Source organism: Heliconius melpomene, chromosome 18 (assembly GCF_056956725.1).
Source record: "Heliconius melpomene rosina isolate 202511_hmr_F chromosome 18, ASM5695672v1, whole genome shotgun sequence".
Lineage (NCBI taxonomy): Eukaryota > Metazoa > Arthropoda > Insecta > Lepidoptera > Nymphalidae > Heliconius > Heliconius melpomene.
The window spans coordinates 4,760,543-4,780,814 of record NC_140406.1 but is presented as its reverse complement, the minus strand read 5'-3'; the positions used below and the strand labels follow the sequence as shown (position 1 = coordinate 4,780,814).

The 20,272-nt window shown below is 32.5% G+C and overlaps 2 protein-coding genes and 1 non-coding gene across 4 annotated transcripts; 1 reads left to right on the top strand and 2 right to left on the bottom strand.

The window, feature by feature from the left end:
• The first annotated feature begins 18 nt into the window (after window positions 1–18).
• On the top strand, window positions 19–18,934 carry spel1 (DNA mismatch repair protein spel1). Of its 2 annotated transcripts, XM_085202337.1 has the most exons (16): window positions 19–253; window positions 563–612; window positions 7,980–8,174; window positions 8,301–8,492; window positions 9,700–9,852; window positions 10,184–10,419; window positions 11,473–11,631; window positions 12,613–12,820; window positions 13,449–13,608; window positions 14,101–14,275; window positions 14,549–14,733; window positions 15,188–15,406; window positions 16,451–16,683; window positions 17,157–17,248; window positions 17,616–17,841; window positions 18,669–18,934. In XM_085202337.1, the coding sequence occupies exons 1-16, from the start codon at window positions 217–219 to the stop codon at window positions 18,903–18,905; spliced, it is 2,757 nt and encodes a 918-aa protein (XP_085058463.1). In that variant the 5' UTR covers window positions 19–216; the 3' UTR covers window positions 18,906–18,934. The 2 variants fall into 2 exon arrangements, with proteins under 2 accessions (XP_085058463.1, XP_085058464.1); XM_085202338.1 differs by lacking the exon at window positions 563–612.
• LOC146529311 (uncharacterized) lies at window positions 349–5,623 on the bottom strand. The gene is made up of 3 exons (XM_085202336.1): window positions 5,485–5,623; window positions 2,508–5,305; window positions 349–1,974 (listed from the first exon to the last, which is right to left on the bottom strand). Exons 2-3 carry the CDS (start codon window positions 5,296–5,298, stop codon window positions 875–877), a joined length of 3,891 nt encoding a protein of 1,296 aa, XP_085058462.1. The 5' UTR covers window positions 5,299–5,305; window positions 5,485–5,623; the 3' UTR covers window positions 349–874.
• TRNAK-UUU (transfer RNA lysine (anticodon UUU)) lies at window positions 15,655–15,727 on the bottom strand. The gene has a single exon. It is a non-coding gene; the product is annotated as a tRNA-Lys (tRNA).
• Window positions 18,935–20,272: the final 1,338 nt, after the last annotated feature.

Sequence of the window (20,272 nt, the reverse complement as noted above, 5' to 3'; positions counted from 1 at the left end):
AGCAACACTGAATTCAAAATGATGTCAAATATTTACTTCGAATCGAAAGCGCCGCCAAATTGTTAAAATAATTGGTATTCAAAGTTTATATAAAACTTTTCAAATTGACTACTTGTTGAGTACTAAAACATTAATTTTCAAAACGAAAACTACTTATTCTTCTATTTAATTACTAGGCCTAACGATATACAGCATAAAAGAGACTTCAAGAAAGAAATGTCTTCGTTACAACCAATTCACGCGTTAAACTTAGGTAATAATATATTTTTATATAATTACTATACTATTAAAGTTAGCTAAATATTTTTTTACAAGATTTGGCAGGTTACTTCTCAAATTAAAACAAAATTTATTGTAGGATATATTTATTGCAATATCTTGTTCTAAATATATTTAAGGTATACAACATTTCAATATCTTAACATCAAAGTATTTTTCAATCACTTATTTTTTATTTTAATACTAATAGTTATTATAACCTCCATATTCATAACCATTATCATGTTAAATTATCCCAAAATTCATACATTTTGTCAGTTTCTATTATTCATTTTTATTTCAGATTCAATACAACAACAAGCATTCATTAAATACTTTCATTCTTTACCTGAAGTAAGTAAATTTATAGATAAATATAAAACAGTAGCTACAATACTTTTAAGAATTGACGAGACTTAGTTAATATAAAAGGATGTTGATGACATTTTTTGCCTTTTGTATTTAATATATACAAATACATTTGTATATAATGAATTACTCTAATAATATACAAGAAGCAAAAAGTTAATTATATCAACAGACTATTTAGATTATTTTTTTTTAATTATTTTTAGAATTAAATTTATAATTAAATCAACATCCCATTACCAAATATTTAATTTTTAAACCAACCAACTACTTTGTCTTTTGCATCTACTGTTTTACCCCAAACTGATTTCCAAAAACCTGGTTTTTCCGTTATAACTTCTAAAGGTTGTTCATGTTCAAATTTGTCAACATCTGGCTTAGTTTCTAAATTTACATTTTTTTTAGCAGATTGATATTCATGTGAAACATGACTCTGAACCTCTAATTGATTATTATATGTTTGTGATAATACTTCCACATCTTCATTTGTTGGTTTTTGAGTCTGTTGACTAAAATCATCATTGATATTGGTTTGTTCTAAAAATTGCTGTTCTAAATTATCAAGTGCTTGGGCAGGTCTATTATTATTCTGATGTTCATTTTTAGGTTTAATTTGAGGTACGTACTCCATAGGGAATGATTGTGTGTTTAAGTAATTTACTTGATGTGGCTGTTTAGGTCTACTAGTAGTTGTAGATGGAAATTTTTGGTGTTCTAGACTAAGAACATTTAAGACTTCTGGATTTTCATTTAAATGTTCTTTATCTATTTTATTAATAACTTTTGACTCTTTTGGTAAGCTGAATAATTCCTTACTTTCATCACTCTTTTCATTATTACCTTGTGACACTTCTTGTATGTCCTCAGGACCAATATCACCACGGCCAATATTTTCTATATCAATTTTATTATTATTTATATGAGATTGTGTTGTCTCTGTAATAATTTTCTCTGTTGTAAAGATTTTATTCTGATTATTATAGGTATTTGTAGAATGATCATTAATATGAACAATGCTTTCATTCTTCTCTTTTTTCTCAGACTCTTCAATTAATTTGTCTATCATGTCCCATAGTATTCCATTATGGTCAGATCCATGAGGGATAGATTGGTCTGGTTGGTTTGAGGGGTGTAAATTATGATACCATGTATCAAAACTGTGCTGTTGAGATACCTGCTCATTGCTTACCTGTCTATGCCAAAAATTATTTTGTATATTTGAACTCTCTTCATGGTGTTGTTGTAATTCAAAATTATAGTTATTATTCCACAGATTAACATGTTCTTGTGTTGAAGTACTTGGGTTTCCTCTGTCAATATTATCTTGTGATGTTTTCCCCGTATTCCCTGATGTTAAGATGTCATTATTAACATAAAATATTAAATGCATAGATTGTATACACTATAAAGTTTAATATTAAGTCAGTCACCTTACAAATTATTATTGTAATAATATGCACAAGCATACTATAAAGTATGGTTATGAATTGATTTTCTTAATATTATGTAAAATTATTTTTATATACTATAGTAGTTTATTTAACAACCACTAACTACTAAAAATTTAAAATAACATACATACATACATATATTCATTTTGCATAGACATTTATGAATAAATATTTGAAATTGCTTTATAACTTATAATTCATCAGTCAGTAATATTGTATACATCTATTTTTACATAGACATGGTTAAAAATATGCACTTTAAAATATTATAGTTCCAATTATGTTTATATTAGCTTTCTTAGCAACATGAAAATATTTTTAAAATAATATGAAACATACATTTTACATAGACATTTATAAGTAAACATCTGTTTCTTAAATACCTTAGGTATTATATATATTTTAATTAATGAAAATTCTAAAACTTACTTGTTGCTTGGGGCGCTAAAGGAGAATTGATGTCCACTTGATTCCAGCCATTTTGTGTTTGTTGATTAAAGTTCTGTTGATCATATGTTTTACTTTCTGTTTGTGGTACTAAACTGTCTAAATTGTCCCATGTTTTTTGAGTTTCTTGACCAAGTTCTCCTATATGTTCATTACTACCTTGAGACTGTTGTTGGAAGCTGTCTGAGCCCCATGAAGTCTGTGTTTGTTGTCCTAGATTTTCTAATGTACCTTTTTGACTTTGGTCTTGGTGACTGAATTTGTCAATATGATCCCAAATATTTTGAGTTTCTTGACCAAAATTACTTAACTGTTCTATGAGATGACTATGAGATTGTGGGTTAAAATTTTCTGAACCCCACGAATTTTGCGTTTGTTGTCCCAAATCTTCTAGTTTTTCTAATGGATTTTGAGGCCTCTGTTCCGAATGTCCGTTTGCATTTTGCCTGTCTTGGCCAAGATCTTCTAATTTTCCAATTTTATTTTGGTGTTGAGCAAAAGATTCTAAATCCCCCCATGAATTTTGTGTTTGCTGACCTAGATCTTCCAATTTACCAATTTGATTCTGATTTTGACCGAATGATTCTAAATCACCCCATGAGTTTTGTGTTTGTTGACCAAGATTTTCCAATTGCCCCATTTGATTCTGCTGTTGACCAAAAGATTCTAAGTCACCCCACGAATTTTGTGATTGTTGACCGAGATCTTCCAATTTTCCAACTTGAGTCCTGTCTTGACCAAATGATTCTAAATCACTCCATGAATTTTGTGTTTGTTGACCAAGATTTTCTAATTTTCCCATTTGATTCTGCTGTTGACCGAAAGATTCTAAATCACCCCATGAATTTTGTGCTTGTTGACCGACATTTTCTAATTTTCCCATTTCATTCTGCTGTTGACCAAGAGATTCTAAATCACCCCATGAATTTTGTGTTTGTTGACTGAGTTGTTCTTGGCTTTGAGTATTTTGATTAAATTTTGGATAGTCATTCCATTTATCTTCCATTTGTTGTCCTAGATTTTCTAAATTTTCCCATTTGTTATCAGTTTGTTGCCCATGTTCAAATTGCTGATATTTTTCTTCTTCACTTTGTTGAAATTGATGTGTATTGTAAGATCTTTTGTAACGGATAGGTTCTACACAATCGTCTTGAGATTGAGAATAATGGGATCCGTATTTGCTATGGGATTGTGTCCCGTAGCTTGCAGAATTAGCAACTAATTTTTGCGACATTTGTGAATTTATATCACTGGTGGCTGGTTTGATAATGTAAGGATCACCACGTCTTTCCCATGATTTGTGATATGAATATGATGATTGATAACTTTTCGGCCGTGAATTGCTGTCAACTAAATTTAAATTATTGTACAGATTGGATTCTCCCATGTTTTGCATATTAGCTTGGTGGACATCAGAGGATGATGCAAGTCCTGCAACGTTTTGCGTTTGAGAAAGATATCTTAAGCGATTTGAAGCAGCCGCTGAATTTTCGTTGGCACTATAACCACTCGAAGAAGCGCTGTTCAAACTTCTTGAATGAGCACTATTTAAGCTGTTGGAATGTACACTGTTTAGGCTACTTAATTGTGCACTGTTTAAGCTACTCAATTGTGCATTGTTTAAGCTACTCAATTGTGCACTGTTTAAGTTACTTGATTGTGCACGGTTTATGTTACTTGATTGTGCACTGTGTGAGTTACTAGCCAAAACATTTGTAGAGTCTACTTCACTTTGGTACTGGTGTCCACTTGCGCCAGATATTTGAGAGTCTTCATAAAGTTCACTATTTTTTGGAAAAGGGTTTTCTGTTGGTACACTTGAAATTGGTTGTGTATCATGTTTCTCCCATTCTTTATGATAACTGTAGGATGATTCATAGTGTTTTGGTGCACTCTCTGGTTTAATTGCATAATGTCTATCACTGTTTAATAATTCTGCATCTGTATTGACAGCACTTTGCTGTTGTTGAGATAAAGAAGAAGCGTCATATGTTTGAGCCGCAACGGGTATAGTTACTCTTGTGCCAGGCCTTAGATAAATTCGGTGAGGCGTAATACTGATTAATCTACTCTTAGTGTTGACATTATAATTATTATTACTTTGCAAATTGGCGCTCTGATCAAAATCATTTTTTGCTTGACTGCTTCCATGAGAGTAATATTTATATTGACTTGCACCTTGACCACCGTATTGAAAATTGCTAGAAGATCCATGATATTGATTTTCAGCCTGCTGCTGATCCTGAGCTTGACTATATTGAGATGCTAGACTACCATGCTGATATCCAGCACTAAGCCCAGATGCTTCCAGCTGATTGCCACTATATTTCGCATTACTCATTCCTGAATATAAACTTGCATGGTTCCTGGAATTTTGCGATAATGAAGATGATGAGTACAGATCATTGTAGGATGCACCACTTTCATCAAAATTTCTTCCTTTCAAATTACTTAGATCGTAATTTCCACTGCCATAAATGCCCCTGGAATTGCCTGAAGTGAAAACACTTCCGGTTCTTGTATTTGAACCTTCACCTAATTCTCCGTCGACATGTCTTACAAGAGTACTCATTTGATGCTGTGCTAAGGAATCCATATTATGTGCTCTTTCGTAGTTGCCTCCCATATTTCCTCTCTGAGCTCCGTAGTAACCAGATTTTGAACCATCGTCAGATGAACTTCTCGAAAATTGAAAGTCTTCCTTTTCTTTATACATTTCAGGCTTGGCAGATACCAAAGCCCATAGTGTGACTGTTGTAATAAACAGCCTCATTATGAATCTGAAATAGAAGATTTATAAGTAAAAATTAATTATAATTATTTTATTTTTTTATTAATAATATATGGTACTAAAAATTAATAAATTTAGAGATTAAAATATAATAAATATTGACTTGAAAATTTTAAAACTGAAAATCTTTTAATTTATTACACATAGCATAAAATATAGTCAGCTTACCGTAAATAAATCGTTTTCTTAACACTTTACCGCTCTGTGGAAAATATGTACACGCACTGACGCTGTATGGAAGCGAGGCGTCAATTTATTCACTTTTAAAATAATATCTCTTGAGATAACCCTCTGCCCGGTCATAATGGATCGTTATTCTCAGAATCGCAGTTATAAGCAAAATATTACAAACTAATATTTTACGAAACTTTGCGTAATCTTGTAAAAATATGTGTGATCATATTTTTGGTAGTAGGTATATCAAACAAAAAAATATTTATATTACATTTTATTACTTTCCATTCATAGAAAACATGCATACCAAATGAAATTTCACTAAACAAAATTTAATGGTCTTGACGTACCTAATTAAAATATTTTTCATCAATTCATTAATAATATTATGCTTTTTACGTCTAAAATTTTTGTGAATATAGATAATAACCAAAGCTTCAATGTGTTTCTTAAAATATTAATTTCTTCAAATATTATTCAATTTGAAATCGATAATATTTTTTTTTGTCTATTTGTGAATCATAACATGACCTCACAATACATGAAACTTGAATTGGCTGTCATGTTTATGACAACCAATTCAATGTCATCGTAGGACGGTTATGAGCAATGCTGTGGTTATATTTTTCTGGTGGTATTTTTATACCTAATACCTTCGTATTTTTCTGGCAAATTCAGCCATTCATAGTATAAATTGAAATTAATACTTTGAGACATACCTCACGTCGACACTCGATATATGTCTGCACCTGCATACATAATATCATAAGAGTAGAGGAAATAGTATCTACTTGTATAATGAAACTGTAACGGATCTATGTCTGTCCATGGAAAACATACCTATAATAAAAAAATGTTATTGGTGGATTTTTTAAATTGCAGTTTTGACTAATGTATTTGGCAAACTTCCTTCATCATTTAGAGTTTCATCCGTTTTGTATTCATCGGTTTATAAAAAAAAGAATTTGGTTCGACAAAATTGCTAAACAAAACGGTTTTATAGAATTGGCTGAAACTTTACTTTTCAATATAGGTATAGATATTGTTTTTAAAATGATATTATTATTAGAAAACGAAAGAAATTCAGATAGCTAAACTAAAAATAACGTAGTTCAAGCGGGCGAAGCCGTGAATAGGTCGCTAGTATTACATATACATAGGTACTATAAGTTATGAATCATAACAGATGAGACATGTTATAAAATTATAAAAAAATTGCAATAGGTTGTGTCAAAATTTTAATAATTATATAATTTAATAGACTTGCATCCTTATTTAATTACCTATAAATAATTATTTAAAATATGGGGCAGCTGTGAGTTCTTGTAGCTATATATTTTTGTAATTAATGTCCTTACTGATAATCCTGTGACGATCTTTGACATTGATGTCACTTGTGGAGAAGGTCTAGTACTTGACGATATTTTAATAAAAAATAGGTCACTCATTTCTTGGTGTTGCTCATTAAAGATGATCTTAGCATATTGGTCATATGCATTAATTTCAAAGATGACGTACGTTATATAGTAGTTAAGTACTTGTATGATATATGCTTGTAAATGAGTAAATAATAAATATACCTACCCTATTCTCTTTCGAAAATCCAACTCAATCTAAAGTATGGTCGTAGTCAAAATATGTACATAAGAATAGTCTACTGTATTTAATTTAGACTAAAAATAAATCGAATTAAAGCGCACCACAAGTGAAGATCTCGGTGGTGGCGACAGCTGCTCATTACAATAAATTATTATCTAATAAATAAGTTAGTTACTATTTCCTTTATATCTACATGTTCTTAGTAAATGAAATTATTATTATTTTAAATTATAATAACGTAACATACGTTTCATTACACTTATCACTTCAATAACAAAAGCTTCGAGAAACCTCTGTATACAAACAAACCACGACGTATAAATTAATATTATTATAATACGTAAGTTACATTTATATTATTTCCCTAAAACTGTTTTTGCTACATCCTGTTGTTTTAAATATAGCCACTGCCCAGTTTCGTAGAATATAGTTAGTGTTGATTGATAAATTTTATTTATCAATTTATGTTGATTTTAATTCTTAAAAAAATGTATGCATGCTATTAAATAATTGAAACCAATCGTGGCGCAGGGACGTATGAAGTATGACTGTAAACGCAACTGGTTGTGAGTTCGATACCCACTCGAGGAAATGAAATAATTATTTAAATTTATATTTCTATTACTTTACTCTAGTGTTGCGGCAAAGCACGGCGTTGAGTTCCGCCACTCAACACGCAATACCTCCAGAATTCAGCGGAAAAGTGAGGATCGGAGCGCCTTAGCCCTTAGATTCCCTTTGCCTACCCTGCTGTGTGCGGAATACAACGTGAAGATGATTTAATTTATTTGATTTACAATTTCCAGTTTGTTTTCAAATCTATATTCTTAGTATATTTCTGGAAGAAATTCAACACTTACATTGGAAATCGTAATAATTGTTAATTCTAGAAACCACCTACGACAATAAGAATTTTCGACCGCAACGACTACTACAGCGTCCATGGAGACGACGCTTCAACTGCAGCTCGGGAGGTGTTCTCTTCAATTTCCAACATAAAACAAATGGGGATTGCTCCCAATCGGCTCGATTACTTGGTGCTGTCTAAAGGCAACTTTGAAATACTTATAAGAAAATTGTTATTGGTAAGTGAAGTGTGAAGAAGAGTTTTGTTCAAAAATATCTTTAATAACTCAATTCAACTCGAATTTAAAAAGTGTTTTTTTATTTTTTTTTATTATTGTTGTCTATAAATAAAACCAAATTTTCAGGTAAGACGTTATAGGGTTGAAATATACGTAGCAGAAGGTTCTGTTAAAGCATGCGAATGGACACTTAAATACAAAGGCTCGCCTGGTTATTTGTCGCAACTAGAAGAAATTTTAGGTGAAGGCCTAGGAACATCCAACGAAAATGCGCCTTGCTTAATGGCGGTTAACATTAAGAGTGAAGCTGTCACAAAAGTGAGTACGATTTAATTGATTTGTTATATCCATTGTAATAAAATAACATACGCTTAAAATACACTATGCAAATTTTGTTTTTTTATAGAAACATAGATCTCGTGATATTAATAAATTGATAGTCAAAATGTAGCTAATAGCTCTAAAATAATCGAAAACCGTTAATAGAGTTACGTAACACTAAAGTCCGTATTTATAAACCTAAGCCTAAGATCGATCTTGAGATCTTTTTTCATTCATAGATATATTTATAAATGAAAACGGTATCTCAAGATTGATCTGAGACTTGACTTGACTTGAGAGCGGTTAATAAAGGCGGGCCTAATTTTTCTAAGACGCCTGAATATACACATTAAGTTTTTTTTATTTAATATAAATACTTCTAAGATACAGTTTTATTATTAATATAAACCTTGAGTTTGGTCTCTTATTTCGTTAAAAGTTATAAATAATAGATTCTGCTTAATATTTTGTTATGTTTCTTATCGGTATACATAGGTCATTATCGTCGAATGTACAATTATCTAAACTTGACCACGGTAGTTGAACTTTTAATATATCTTCTTATTAGGAATATTTAAGACAGTATTTCGCTGATATTATTTTTTATATGACCGTCATCAACTATTTAGTTATTTAAGTTTGGAATATACAGCAGGAAATATTTGTTTTTATTTTTTTGTTCAGATTTTCCTTAAATGTAACCTAATTCATAGTTTTAATATAATTATCGATTTCGAAGAATATATAGTACATAAACTAATCATTTAAAATGTTATTTATTGCTGTCTTTATGAGTGGAAAACACTAGTGCTAGCATAGGCAATGGGGTAAATCCTGTTATAAAATAATAGTAACAGGATATTCCCCGTTTCTGCAAATGAAGCAAAATCACCCTGCTTCATTACTATATGATCTACAGACAGGAAAACCAGTAGATAATCTCCATTCTTCACTTACCGAATTAAGTAGTGGTAATTAAGTTATTAGTTCAAGAAAATATATATATATTTGATTGAAAAATGCAATTAAAGGTCCTGCACACGCCGTCTATATACAAGATATTATAAAATCAGCTTCACGTTGGGATACGCGCACTGCAGGGTAGGCAGGGGGAACCTGCTGTTAGATACTCCGTTCCCCATTTTGCGCCGAATTCTGGAGGCATTGCGCTCTAAGTAATTATATTTCTTAATAATATTTCCAGGGTCGTCTACTGGGTGTCGCCTGCGTATCGTCCGGTGATTATGTTTTATCGGTTTCCGAATTTACCGATGACGATCTTCTAACAGAACTTGAAACTATTACTGTGCAAATGGCGCCTACCGAATGTATTATTGTACAAAGCGACAATGATAATGTGAGTTCTAATTTCTATTGATAATGTTATCACAGAGCTTTGTTTTCACAGAAATAAAGTTCTTAAGAATTCGCACTAGTTTTATCGATCTGTTTTCTGCTTTAGCTTTCAATGTCATTGTAAATACGTATTTTATATATTTTTTAATAGATTTGTTTAGATATACATTTGTAAGTATTTATTATGGGCGATTAAATAATTATATAATGAATATTCAGTTGTTATATCTGCATTATATTTAATGAAATAATTCATAAATACATATATCAAAACTATTTCTTTTAATGTAGTGTAAATATAAAATTAATTAATCATTTATTCCAAATTTCAGTACAAATTGCTAAAAAAAATTATGGATAGAGCAAATATAACTTTGACCAAAGTGAAAAAGGCAGAATTTTCCACTGAAGGGCTCATACAAGATTTGAATCGGCTACTAAAGTTTAAACAAAACCAGCAACAAGATGCCAATGCTTTTCCAGAAACAAGACAATCCGTAGCAATGACTAGTTTAGCTGCAGCTATAAGATATACGTCATTGTTGAATGACAGCACTAATTTTGGAAGGTGAGGCTGTCGCGGCGGAGGGGCACAAGCGTGTGACTGTAAACGTGATTATGGGTTCGATTCCCACTTGGGTGAATAAAGTATTTAATATTTTCATTTCTCTCTGGTAACTAGACAAATGGCGCCATTGAGTTCCGCCTCTCGACACGCAATGTCTCAAAAATTCAGGGAACGAACTGTCTTAAAAACTAGGTTCCTGCGTGCTGTATGCGGGATACAGCACCCGATTAAGACAATTAAATATAATTCCTACTTTCCGGTAAATTCTTGAAATAACGCATGTTGTGAAGGAGACTTCAACGCTGCACTTTGCAGAAATGAAAATATTAAATATTTCACTTCTCCGAGTGCGAATTGAACACACCATCGTCGCGCTTATAGTCACACGCTTGTTACTCCTGCGCCATGACGACTTATTTTATTTTCCTTATATTATTACATCGAAATGCATGTTTTGTTTGGTTCGTCTTGAATAAATCCTTCGATTTTGACCTACATTATAATTATGATATAAATAAGGAACAATCATATATCAATAATTTATTACAATATATTTTATTAATATCTTATATTTCTTACAATAATTACATATTATGTATGTCTAGGTCATGTTATTAATTAATGGTGTCCGCCTGAAGGTTCAGGTTCCGCCAAAAAAACTAATTTCAGCCGACTCATCTGATAAACAGACCGACTTTTCGGCAATGCCGAAGCTTTCGAAGACGTCGCTCTGCAAATTTAGGTACTTCCGTAACGAAAGTTAGGTACTATTTTATACATCTTATTTACCTAATAATTGCCAAAGTAACCACCATCCGCGATATCCACCAAATTTCACATTCCCTAGTAGTACTTACTAACTTTCAGGAGAAACTTTCAGATTTTATAACATAATGAAGTTCTGGCTCATTCTGGTTTTTCGATAGTCAAAATTCTATAATTTGGAAAACAAGGGTAACGTAGGTAAACGTACGTAATAGTGTAACGTAGGTTCTTATTTCTGTTAATTTTATAACAGTAAATTTGAGAAAAAAATATTTACCATAATTTCAGATTTCGACTAACAACAATACAAGCCGACAGTTTCGTACATTTAGACGCTGCCGCATTAACAGCACTAAATGTCTTACCAGAATTAGGTGATATGAACAATTCTCCTTCTAGAAGTTTGTTGGGACTTCTAGATAGATGCAGAACACAACATGGCAAGAGGTAATATGATATTTTTATAAAGAAGATTTTTATTGAAATTAATAAAAATAACACATGATAATACAGTTCCATAATGGCTACTTCACTTTGAAAGTGGGTCGTAGTCATTAACATCCATCACTAGATATGTTTCTTACATATTTAAATCATGTAATATTATATTTTATTTTCTTGATAGTGTTTTGTTATTTTTTATATTTAGCTTCCGTAGTCTGTTCCGTATTCTTCCGTTCCAGTAGCATGAAACTGGAATTAATACAATTTATTCTCTATTTGCGCCCTGTTTTAGTAACAGTCATGGCGCAGCTGTCCACTGTAGTGTGTGACTGTAAAACGCGACGGTATTGGGTTCGATTCGACTTGGGAGATGTGTAGGACAGTCTTATGCGGAATATAGCGTGAAGTTCAAAAATTAGAAACTGCTTGTCTATTAAATCCAAAATTACTTAAATATACATAACATAATTTAGAATCTTACCTTCATAATGGTGGTGGTTGTCAGTAACAAATGCAAATCTTAGTTTCCTGTGTACAAACGCTATATATAAAACATAGATTTTTATAGTGCACACATGAAAAACTATATTTTTCATTATTATATCTAGAAATTTTTATTATTTCATTAAAAACTTTATTTGCACATATACAGCAGACATTTTCATGTCCACTCTTACTATTGTACATTTTTCTGAGTTTATTACCATATTCAATCGAATATTTATTGCCGAAACATAGCTAAAATCTTCTTTTACGTTCCAAGTTACTTATTAATAAGAAATGATTGTCTTGGTAGGATCGGTATCTGTAAAATAATATCTCATATAAAACAATCAGTCTTCCCTTTCTCTCTAGACTCTTGCTTTGAGTACAAGTGTGACCTGCAGCATTATGAACATGCTAGTGTTGACAATATCGTAAATGCCATTCAAATAATTCTATTCAAATAATTTTACTAAAAAAATATATGCATGTTTGTTCCAGACTTTTAGCTCAATGGCTCCGACAGCCGTTAAGAGACATTAACCTTATAAACGAAAGGTTGGACATAGTCGAACTATTAGTGGAAAATTCACAACTAAGATTGCAATTGCACGAGGATCATTTGAAACGGATACCGGACTTGCAAGCATTAGCGAGACGCCTCACGCGAAAAAAGGCAAATTTACAAGATTGTTATAGGATTTATCAGGTATTTCATTTATTTATTTACTAGGTCTACATCCATGCTCCTAGAATTTAGCAGGAAGTGTCTGTGGGAAGTGTCTTAATGTGAACGAAGTGAAATTTATACTAAGTTCCTTTCCTAGGCCTACAAATAATTTATGCAATGCAGATTAAACAAAAAAAAACAAAATAAATATCTTAATTCTAACTGCACAATAAATTATAGGTAAAGATTAAAAACACAGTAAGAAATTTTAATTCTCTGTAAACTAAGTCTAATTTTTTTCACAAATATTCTGAACAAATTGAACTAAGAATAATAAATATTATGTAAAATAATTAAAGAGAATTTAAAAGAAAATTATCTTATAAGGTTTACACTGTAAGCCGCATATTGCAACTTAGGCAAAGGGAACCTAGTGTTAGCACACTTAGTCGCACCGCCCAGTGACGGAACTCAAGTCGCCCTTTGTCCTAGCTACCAGAGAAAAAAAATGAAAATAATTCATTCCTCAGTGTGGGAATCGAACCCACGCTTATCACGTTTACGGTCACACGATATTCTGCTGTGCCACGACAGCTCACTTTAATAATATGTAATTAATTACTATATAAAAATAGTATATAATGTCATACATTTTGAACGTTTTCAGGCAATAAATAGATTACCACATTTATTACAATGTCTGGGAGAAAGCAACAGTCCAACTGTACACTCGTCTCTGACTGAACCTATATCAGAGTTGAACAATGATTTAGACAAATATCAAGAAATGATAGAAGCCACTGTTGATATGGATGCTATTGATAGAGGTAAGCTTGTTTTGTTATATTTTTGACTTCTATATGTTGCCAAAAAAGCTTATATTACCAAAATCGGAGGATACAGTTTGGCCTTGTACCCAAACTTCTCGGGTTGATCGCCATGTACTCTACCGCTGCACTAACCAATCGAGAGGACTATAACACATCTATACATTGCCAGCCCCGCTCACTCTACGGTATCCTGACCAACAGAGCGACCGGGTTTTCCGGTAAATAGGTAGTCATTGCACTTTAGTTTACCATCCTCCTTATTCTTCTTTCTCTATCTTCATTTCCTCTGTCATCTCTCCTCTTCCAACTCCAAAACATTCCAAGTAGCTATTTGTATTTCCGTCCTCCACGTCCCGCCGTTTCGGACATGGCGTGTTGGGTGGCGGTCCTCACACCCTAGCTCCCAGCCGGAGACCCCAGGGTTGCGTCGAGCTGTCCGTCGAGAACCCTCAAGAAGTAGTACAATTTTTTTGTTTTACTCTATTTCAGGTGATTTTCTGGTAAAGCCATCATTTGATGAACAATTGCAAAACTTAGCGGAGGAATTGGAGTCATTTCAAAGTTTAGCAGAAAAGGAACTTAGTAAAGCTGCTAGGGACCTCGGCATGGACGCTGGAAAAACCATCAAATTAGAAAACAATAATCAAAACGGATTTTGTCTAAGGTATTGTTATTAATATTTATTTAATTACTGTTTATGAAAATATATATTTTTATACCTTATATGTATATATTTTATTGTTTTCTGTACTTGCTAATATGGGTTTTATTTTATATTTTGTTTTGTAGAGCAGAACAGTAGACGTACCCAGACTCTCTGTTCTCTCTGTCTCTGTCCATTTTCGGTATAAGTGCCCTTTGCCTCGTTACCAGAGCGAGGAAAAGAAATTATTAAATATTTGAATACATAATTTAACAATAGATTTAATATTAACAGAGTAACCTTAAAAGAAGAGCAAAATCTCCGTGGAAATAAAAAGTATACAATAATAGATGCACTCAGAAGCGGAGTTAGATTTAAAACTAGTGGTTTAGATAAAATTACTGATGATTATAACCAAACTAAAAATGCTTATGAAAAAGAACAAGACAAAGTGGTGGCAGAAATTATTGGAATTGCTGGTAAGTTACAATTATATATAAATATTGGAGGCCTTCATGGCGCGTGTAATTGTAAGCGATGGTTGTGTGTTCGATAGTTCGACTCAGCTAAATAGTTAAATATAAATTGTTTTCATTTACCCTGGTTGATAAAACACAGCGTCCAGTTCCGTCACTCAACCAGAGATATAAAACTATATAGAAAACTTGAAGTTGAAAATAAATTGTTTTTAAACTAAATGAATATTTATATTTGAAATGTATTAGTTAATAATTCTGGTGAAGCAAAAACTTTATATACCGTTTTAGTAAAATGATGCGGACGAAGGAATACGAAATTTGCACGGTTATAATTTATATAGAGAAAAAGAATAGAATTGTAATATTTTAAAATAATGCTAAAACATACGTTAAATTATTGAATTATTTTACTTTTATTTTTTTTGTATCTTTAAATTTATTTAAAATATTTCAGCTGGCTACTCAGAATGTTTATTCTGTCTATCGCATATACTTTCTCGTTTGGACGTATTAGTGGCTTTCGCGATATCAGCAACAACTGCTCCATATCCATACTGCAGACCTAAAATTACGGAAAGATTAGATGAATTCATATTGAAAGATCTGAGACATCCATGCTTGGAGGTGCAGGAAGGCGTGTCTTTTATACCCAACGATGTAATATTTAAACGAGGTATTTATTCATACGTTTTTTTTTACAATACATTTCTAAAATTATATTGTTTTTATTCTATGCTATTTAATATGGATACCATATAATTACAAAATTGCAACAAAAATTTAATGCAGCAAAGAGTTTATAAAAGATATATATTTGTCTTAATTAATATTTCTATATACTAATTTAAATACTTTCATGTATATAAAAAAAAGGTATAGGAAATATTTAATTTTGACAACCTTAAAAATAAAAAAAAACACCGCCCGAACAGGGACTTGAACCCTGGACCCTTGGATTAAAAGTCCAATGCTCTACCGACTGAGCTATCCGGGCTGTAGAGAATATATCCTATATACTATACCTATAATTATTATGAAAACAATACTTTTAATATAATAATATTTATGAAGTTACTTTTTTTTGAGGCCAATCGTGGCACAGGAGCACAAATGTGACTGTAAAATCAACTGTATGTGAGTTCGATTCGCACTTGAGGAAATGAAATATTTATTTAAATTTATATTTTCATTTCTTCGCTCTGGTGTCGAGGCAAAGCACTCAACACGCAAAGCCCCAACCCCAGAATTCGGCAGAAAGTGGTAAGCGGCACTCCGTTTGCGTGAACCTAAGCTTGCCTATCTTCAATAAAAAAAAAGCGCTAAGACACTTCTTAGCACTTAGGTTCCCTCTGCCTACCCTGCTGTGTGTGGGACAGCGTGGAGCTGCATCGAATTATTTTCATTGCCTTGCTTGAAGAACACAAATTCTAAGAACACGTGGAAATGTCTCAAAAATTGTGCGGCGGATGGGAAACGAAGTATCTTTACGCTATTGGCTACTCTGCTATATGTGGGATTACGGCGTTTAAGTTAAAATACAAAAACTTTGGTGCGTAAAAGTTATTGTAAGAAATACCATCAGGTATTAAAGGCCGATCACGCACTTGTAGCTCCTCTGAATTAGAATTACATGGCGTGATGGGCTGCCGTGGTTACATAGTATCAGATGATCCTTGCGCTATTTTCTCTTATGTGTTCCATTAAAAAAAACTTCCAGACTCGTGCCTCATGCACATTGTGACGGGCGCCAACATGGGCGGCAAGTCGACGTGGATGCGGTCGGCGGGCGCAGCGGCGCTGCTGGCGCACTCGGGTGCGTTCGTGCCGGCGTCGAGCGCGCTCGTGCCGCGCCTGCGCTCACTGTGCGCGCGCGTGGGCGCCGCTGACTGCGAGGACAAAGGGCAGAGCACGTTCATGAGGGAGATGGTGGAGTCGGCGGGCATCCTGCGCGTGAGTGTTGAGTGTGCTGCATGTATAGTAGTTTAAAATCGGTACTAAGATATTCACAGCACAGCCGAGCTCGAACTGCGTCATGCCCTCTTCAATCGACACGTTTGTTGTTGAAGGGGCAAGAGGTACTCTGCATTGCACGCTGCTTTGTGCTGTCCCTGCAACGACACCATTACACACTCCATTTTCCAACTGTGAGGGAAAACCACCTTTGCAAAAGCAGTTCTAGGCTTCATATAGTACAGTCAACGAGTCATAACCGGCCTGAAATTCCGTCTTCTGAACTTTTGCGCATTTATTTACTTGCGAAGGAAACAGTCAAACGTAAAAAAGATCCCAAAATCAATCTCCACAGCCATCTACTTAAATTAACTTCAGAAGGTCACGACTCGTCAACCGTACTGTACTCCGTTACCGTTGTACAAAGCCTATTAACCTAATAGGCCTGTCTAAGATGAGTTTATTTTTTTCAGTTGGCAACACCTGATTCTCTTGTTCTGGTAGATGAACTTGGCAGAGGAACTTCCACCTATGATGGCTGTGGAATCGCATGGGCAATAGCAGAGTATGAATTTTATAATTCCTGTTTTTATTCTGGTATAATTCTTACGTAAATAAAGAAAAAAAATATGTAAAAGTAATGAAAAAATAAAGTGTCTGTCTCTCTGTCTCGAACTCTTTACTTAATGTGAGAAATAGAGTTAAACTGATAAAACCCGTTCAAGTTTAAATATATAATTTGTTTTTTTTATTTTAGTTACCGTTTACACCGTACGCAATAATAATTTTATTTGAAACCTATTTTTTAAAGCATAATATTCAGCATAGCATAAATACAATTAATTACATTTTATTTTCATACAACCTTTAGGCCGAAGAGATGTAAAAGTTATAATAATAGACAGATGGAATACAATTAATATATTTTCCAGGAAATTAGCAACAGAAAGCAAATGTTTCTGCCTATTCGCGACTCACTATCACGAGCTCACGCAACTGGCGTCTCTGCATCCTAAAATTATAGTAAACTCTCATGCTGAAGCTTCCATACTGAATGATCAATTAGTTCTTCTTCACAAGATAGTAGAAGGACCAGCGACTCACTCTCTTGGTCTACATGTTGCCAAATTAGCTGGTTTACCTGAATCTGTTGTTAAGGTATTATTTTTTATATTGTTTCTTTTTAATGGGGTGTCTTAACGCTAGGTTTCCTCTGCCTATCCTAGTGTAAGCGGAATACAGCATTAAGCTGATTTATTTATTTTTTTTAACTTCGCGCTTTGTCTGTCAGGGCGTGAAGATTAAAAATAATTGTAATATAATCATTCTCCTGAGCAGAGGTAGAACCTGCAACCTGCTTTGGTAATTTCGTATTTATTTTTAGTTCTCATATTGTATATTTAGTTCAACGCAAATTACCTACCGCAAGAAAATGGCGGACTACATATTTTTTAAAGCTTAGCTAGGAGAATATAGCATATTTTAATAAATAGATTAAAAATCGAGGAATGTGTGGATTTTCTACATTCTACAGTCAACTACTCTTATGCTTTGGATGCGACGCCCTGGATTATATTATACAAAAAAAAACATTACTTTTTTTAAAAACTTAAATCACTTCTAAGAACCTACATTTTTTGGACATTGTTTTCAAAGATTTTCAACATTGTTTTAACAAAGACATTATTTTATGGTATTTGGGAATTTAGCTGACAATGAAGTGATTTCAAATTATACCTATTAAATAAAATGTGCAGTAAAAACTAAAGTACTTTATATCATTACATAAATGTTTTTTTAGAATTATTTTTCTGTTTTATAAATAAGTGATGTATTTTTATACCATTGTATGTGATGAAGTACTGTCAAAATGAGGTTACATAGTATATAATGATTAACAAATGTTTTGTTACCATAATCTATTATTCATTACATCTCGATATAAATATATATTTTTATAAGAATAATATTATTTTTTATTTAAGTATGCTGAAGCAAAACAAGCAGAGCTAGAAGTGAACCTATTCGAAGCTGAAACTACTGTTAAATCTGAAGAAACTTCTGAAGGCAAAAAATTAATAGCAGACTTCTTACGTAAGTGCAAACAAATTAATGAATCCACCTCATCAGATGAAGAAATGATGCGGGAAATCGACAAACTTAAGCGAGAATTTTTAAATCAAAATAATAACTATGTCAAATCATTGATTTCAGTTTTATAATTTCTTATTAAAATGTTTTATAAATTATGCTTTGTTGTTTTTTTTTGTCAAATGTTTTTGTAATATTTCACAAATAAATGAATCCATCTCTACAGATGAAGCAATAATGCAGGAGATCAACAAAGTCTATTAATAAAAACATATCAAATAATTAGTTTCGGTTTTTATAAATGATGTTCTATTGTGTTTTCTTATCTATGATTGTGTTGTCTATTTAGTAGAGTAGTTTTCAACAGTTAATAAGTCTCGTATCTAAAATAATACGCAAAATGACTATTCCAAAAATTTATCAAATTACGAGAAATTTTACGACTTAAAAGAGCTGACAAGGTTAAGATTTCGCGCGTGAACTTAGTGTTAAGTGTTGCCATAGTCGTGAAGGTGCATCCGTCACTCGAACGTGCTGCTCTTCATTTAGCGATACTATATTTGATTGATTGCGACATATAATTATATTCTTTACATATTTCCTCTATTATTTGTTTTTAAAAAAAATTGACCCAAACAAATAAATAAATAAACAAATAAACAAACGGGGTGAGCTAAATAAAACCGTTTAAAAAGGTATGCCGTATAAAACACTCGGGTATTGCGTAGAAAAAGCGAATCGCCGATTGAACATTAAGCTACTACCGAAGGGCAGGTGTCTGGTGAGACAAGGTACGAGTGGCGAAGAAACTCAAAAGTTTTTCTATTTAATATCTAAGTATCAGTTTTAATATAATAATGGCACCTTTCATACTTAATATCCCATCACTTTCATAGGTTTTTAACCATTAAATATTAGAGTGAATTATTATCTATTAATATTTTAATTTCTTCATGTTAGCACCATTTAAGTCCCACATTCAGTTCTGCCACACAACACGCAATGCTAGAAAAAATGGGCGAACGGGGAGACTTAACACTAGGTTCCCTCTGCCTACCTCCTGGATGTGAAGCGGATTTATTTTAAAGATTTTTAAAATATTAGATTTTCCTAAACATGTTAAGAACCTAGATGGTTTTTAGGGATATGGCCAAGATAAACAACTTATTTGTATATTAACGTAGTTTGCCTCAATTTTAAACAACCTTTAGGACATCTGGTGGAAGTTAAGGCCCACGTAAAGGGTCTGGTAATAACAAATTGGCGTTTTTTACAATATTCTTAAAAACATATTTAAATACGAGCGTTTCTACTTTACCGTGGGTGAGCTTGAATTTTATAGACCTCTGTAAAAGGCCTCACTTTCAAGTTAGTAAGTACGTATATTCTTACTTAGACTAATAATCCTTAAAACTTCTTTGCTAAAATGACGTAGTATCTGGGGCGTTGGGATCTCAGTCTATAAGAATTGCATAAATATTGCAATGTTTCTGGTATG

Coding starts and splice junctions, on each gene's coding strand:
- spel1 (XM_085202337.1), top strand. CDS start 217: ATGTCTTCGTTACAACCAATTCACGCGTTAAACTTAG. Junction 8,493..9,699: donor AGAGTGAAGCTGTCACAAAA/GTGAGTACGATT, acceptor TAATATTTCCAG/GGTCGTCTACTGGGTGTCGC. Junction 16,684..17,156: donor AGTCGGCGGGCATCCTGCGC/GTGAGTGTTGAG, acceptor TATTTTTTTCAG/TTGGCAACACCTGATTCTCT.
- LOC146529311 (XM_085202336.1), bottom strand. CDS start 5,298: ATGAGGCTGTTTATTACAACAGTCACACTATGGGCTTTGGTATCTGCC. Junction 1,975..2,507: donor TTTAGCGCCCCAAGCAACAA/GTAAGTTTTAGA, acceptor TCTTAACATCAG/GGAATACGGGGAAAACATCA.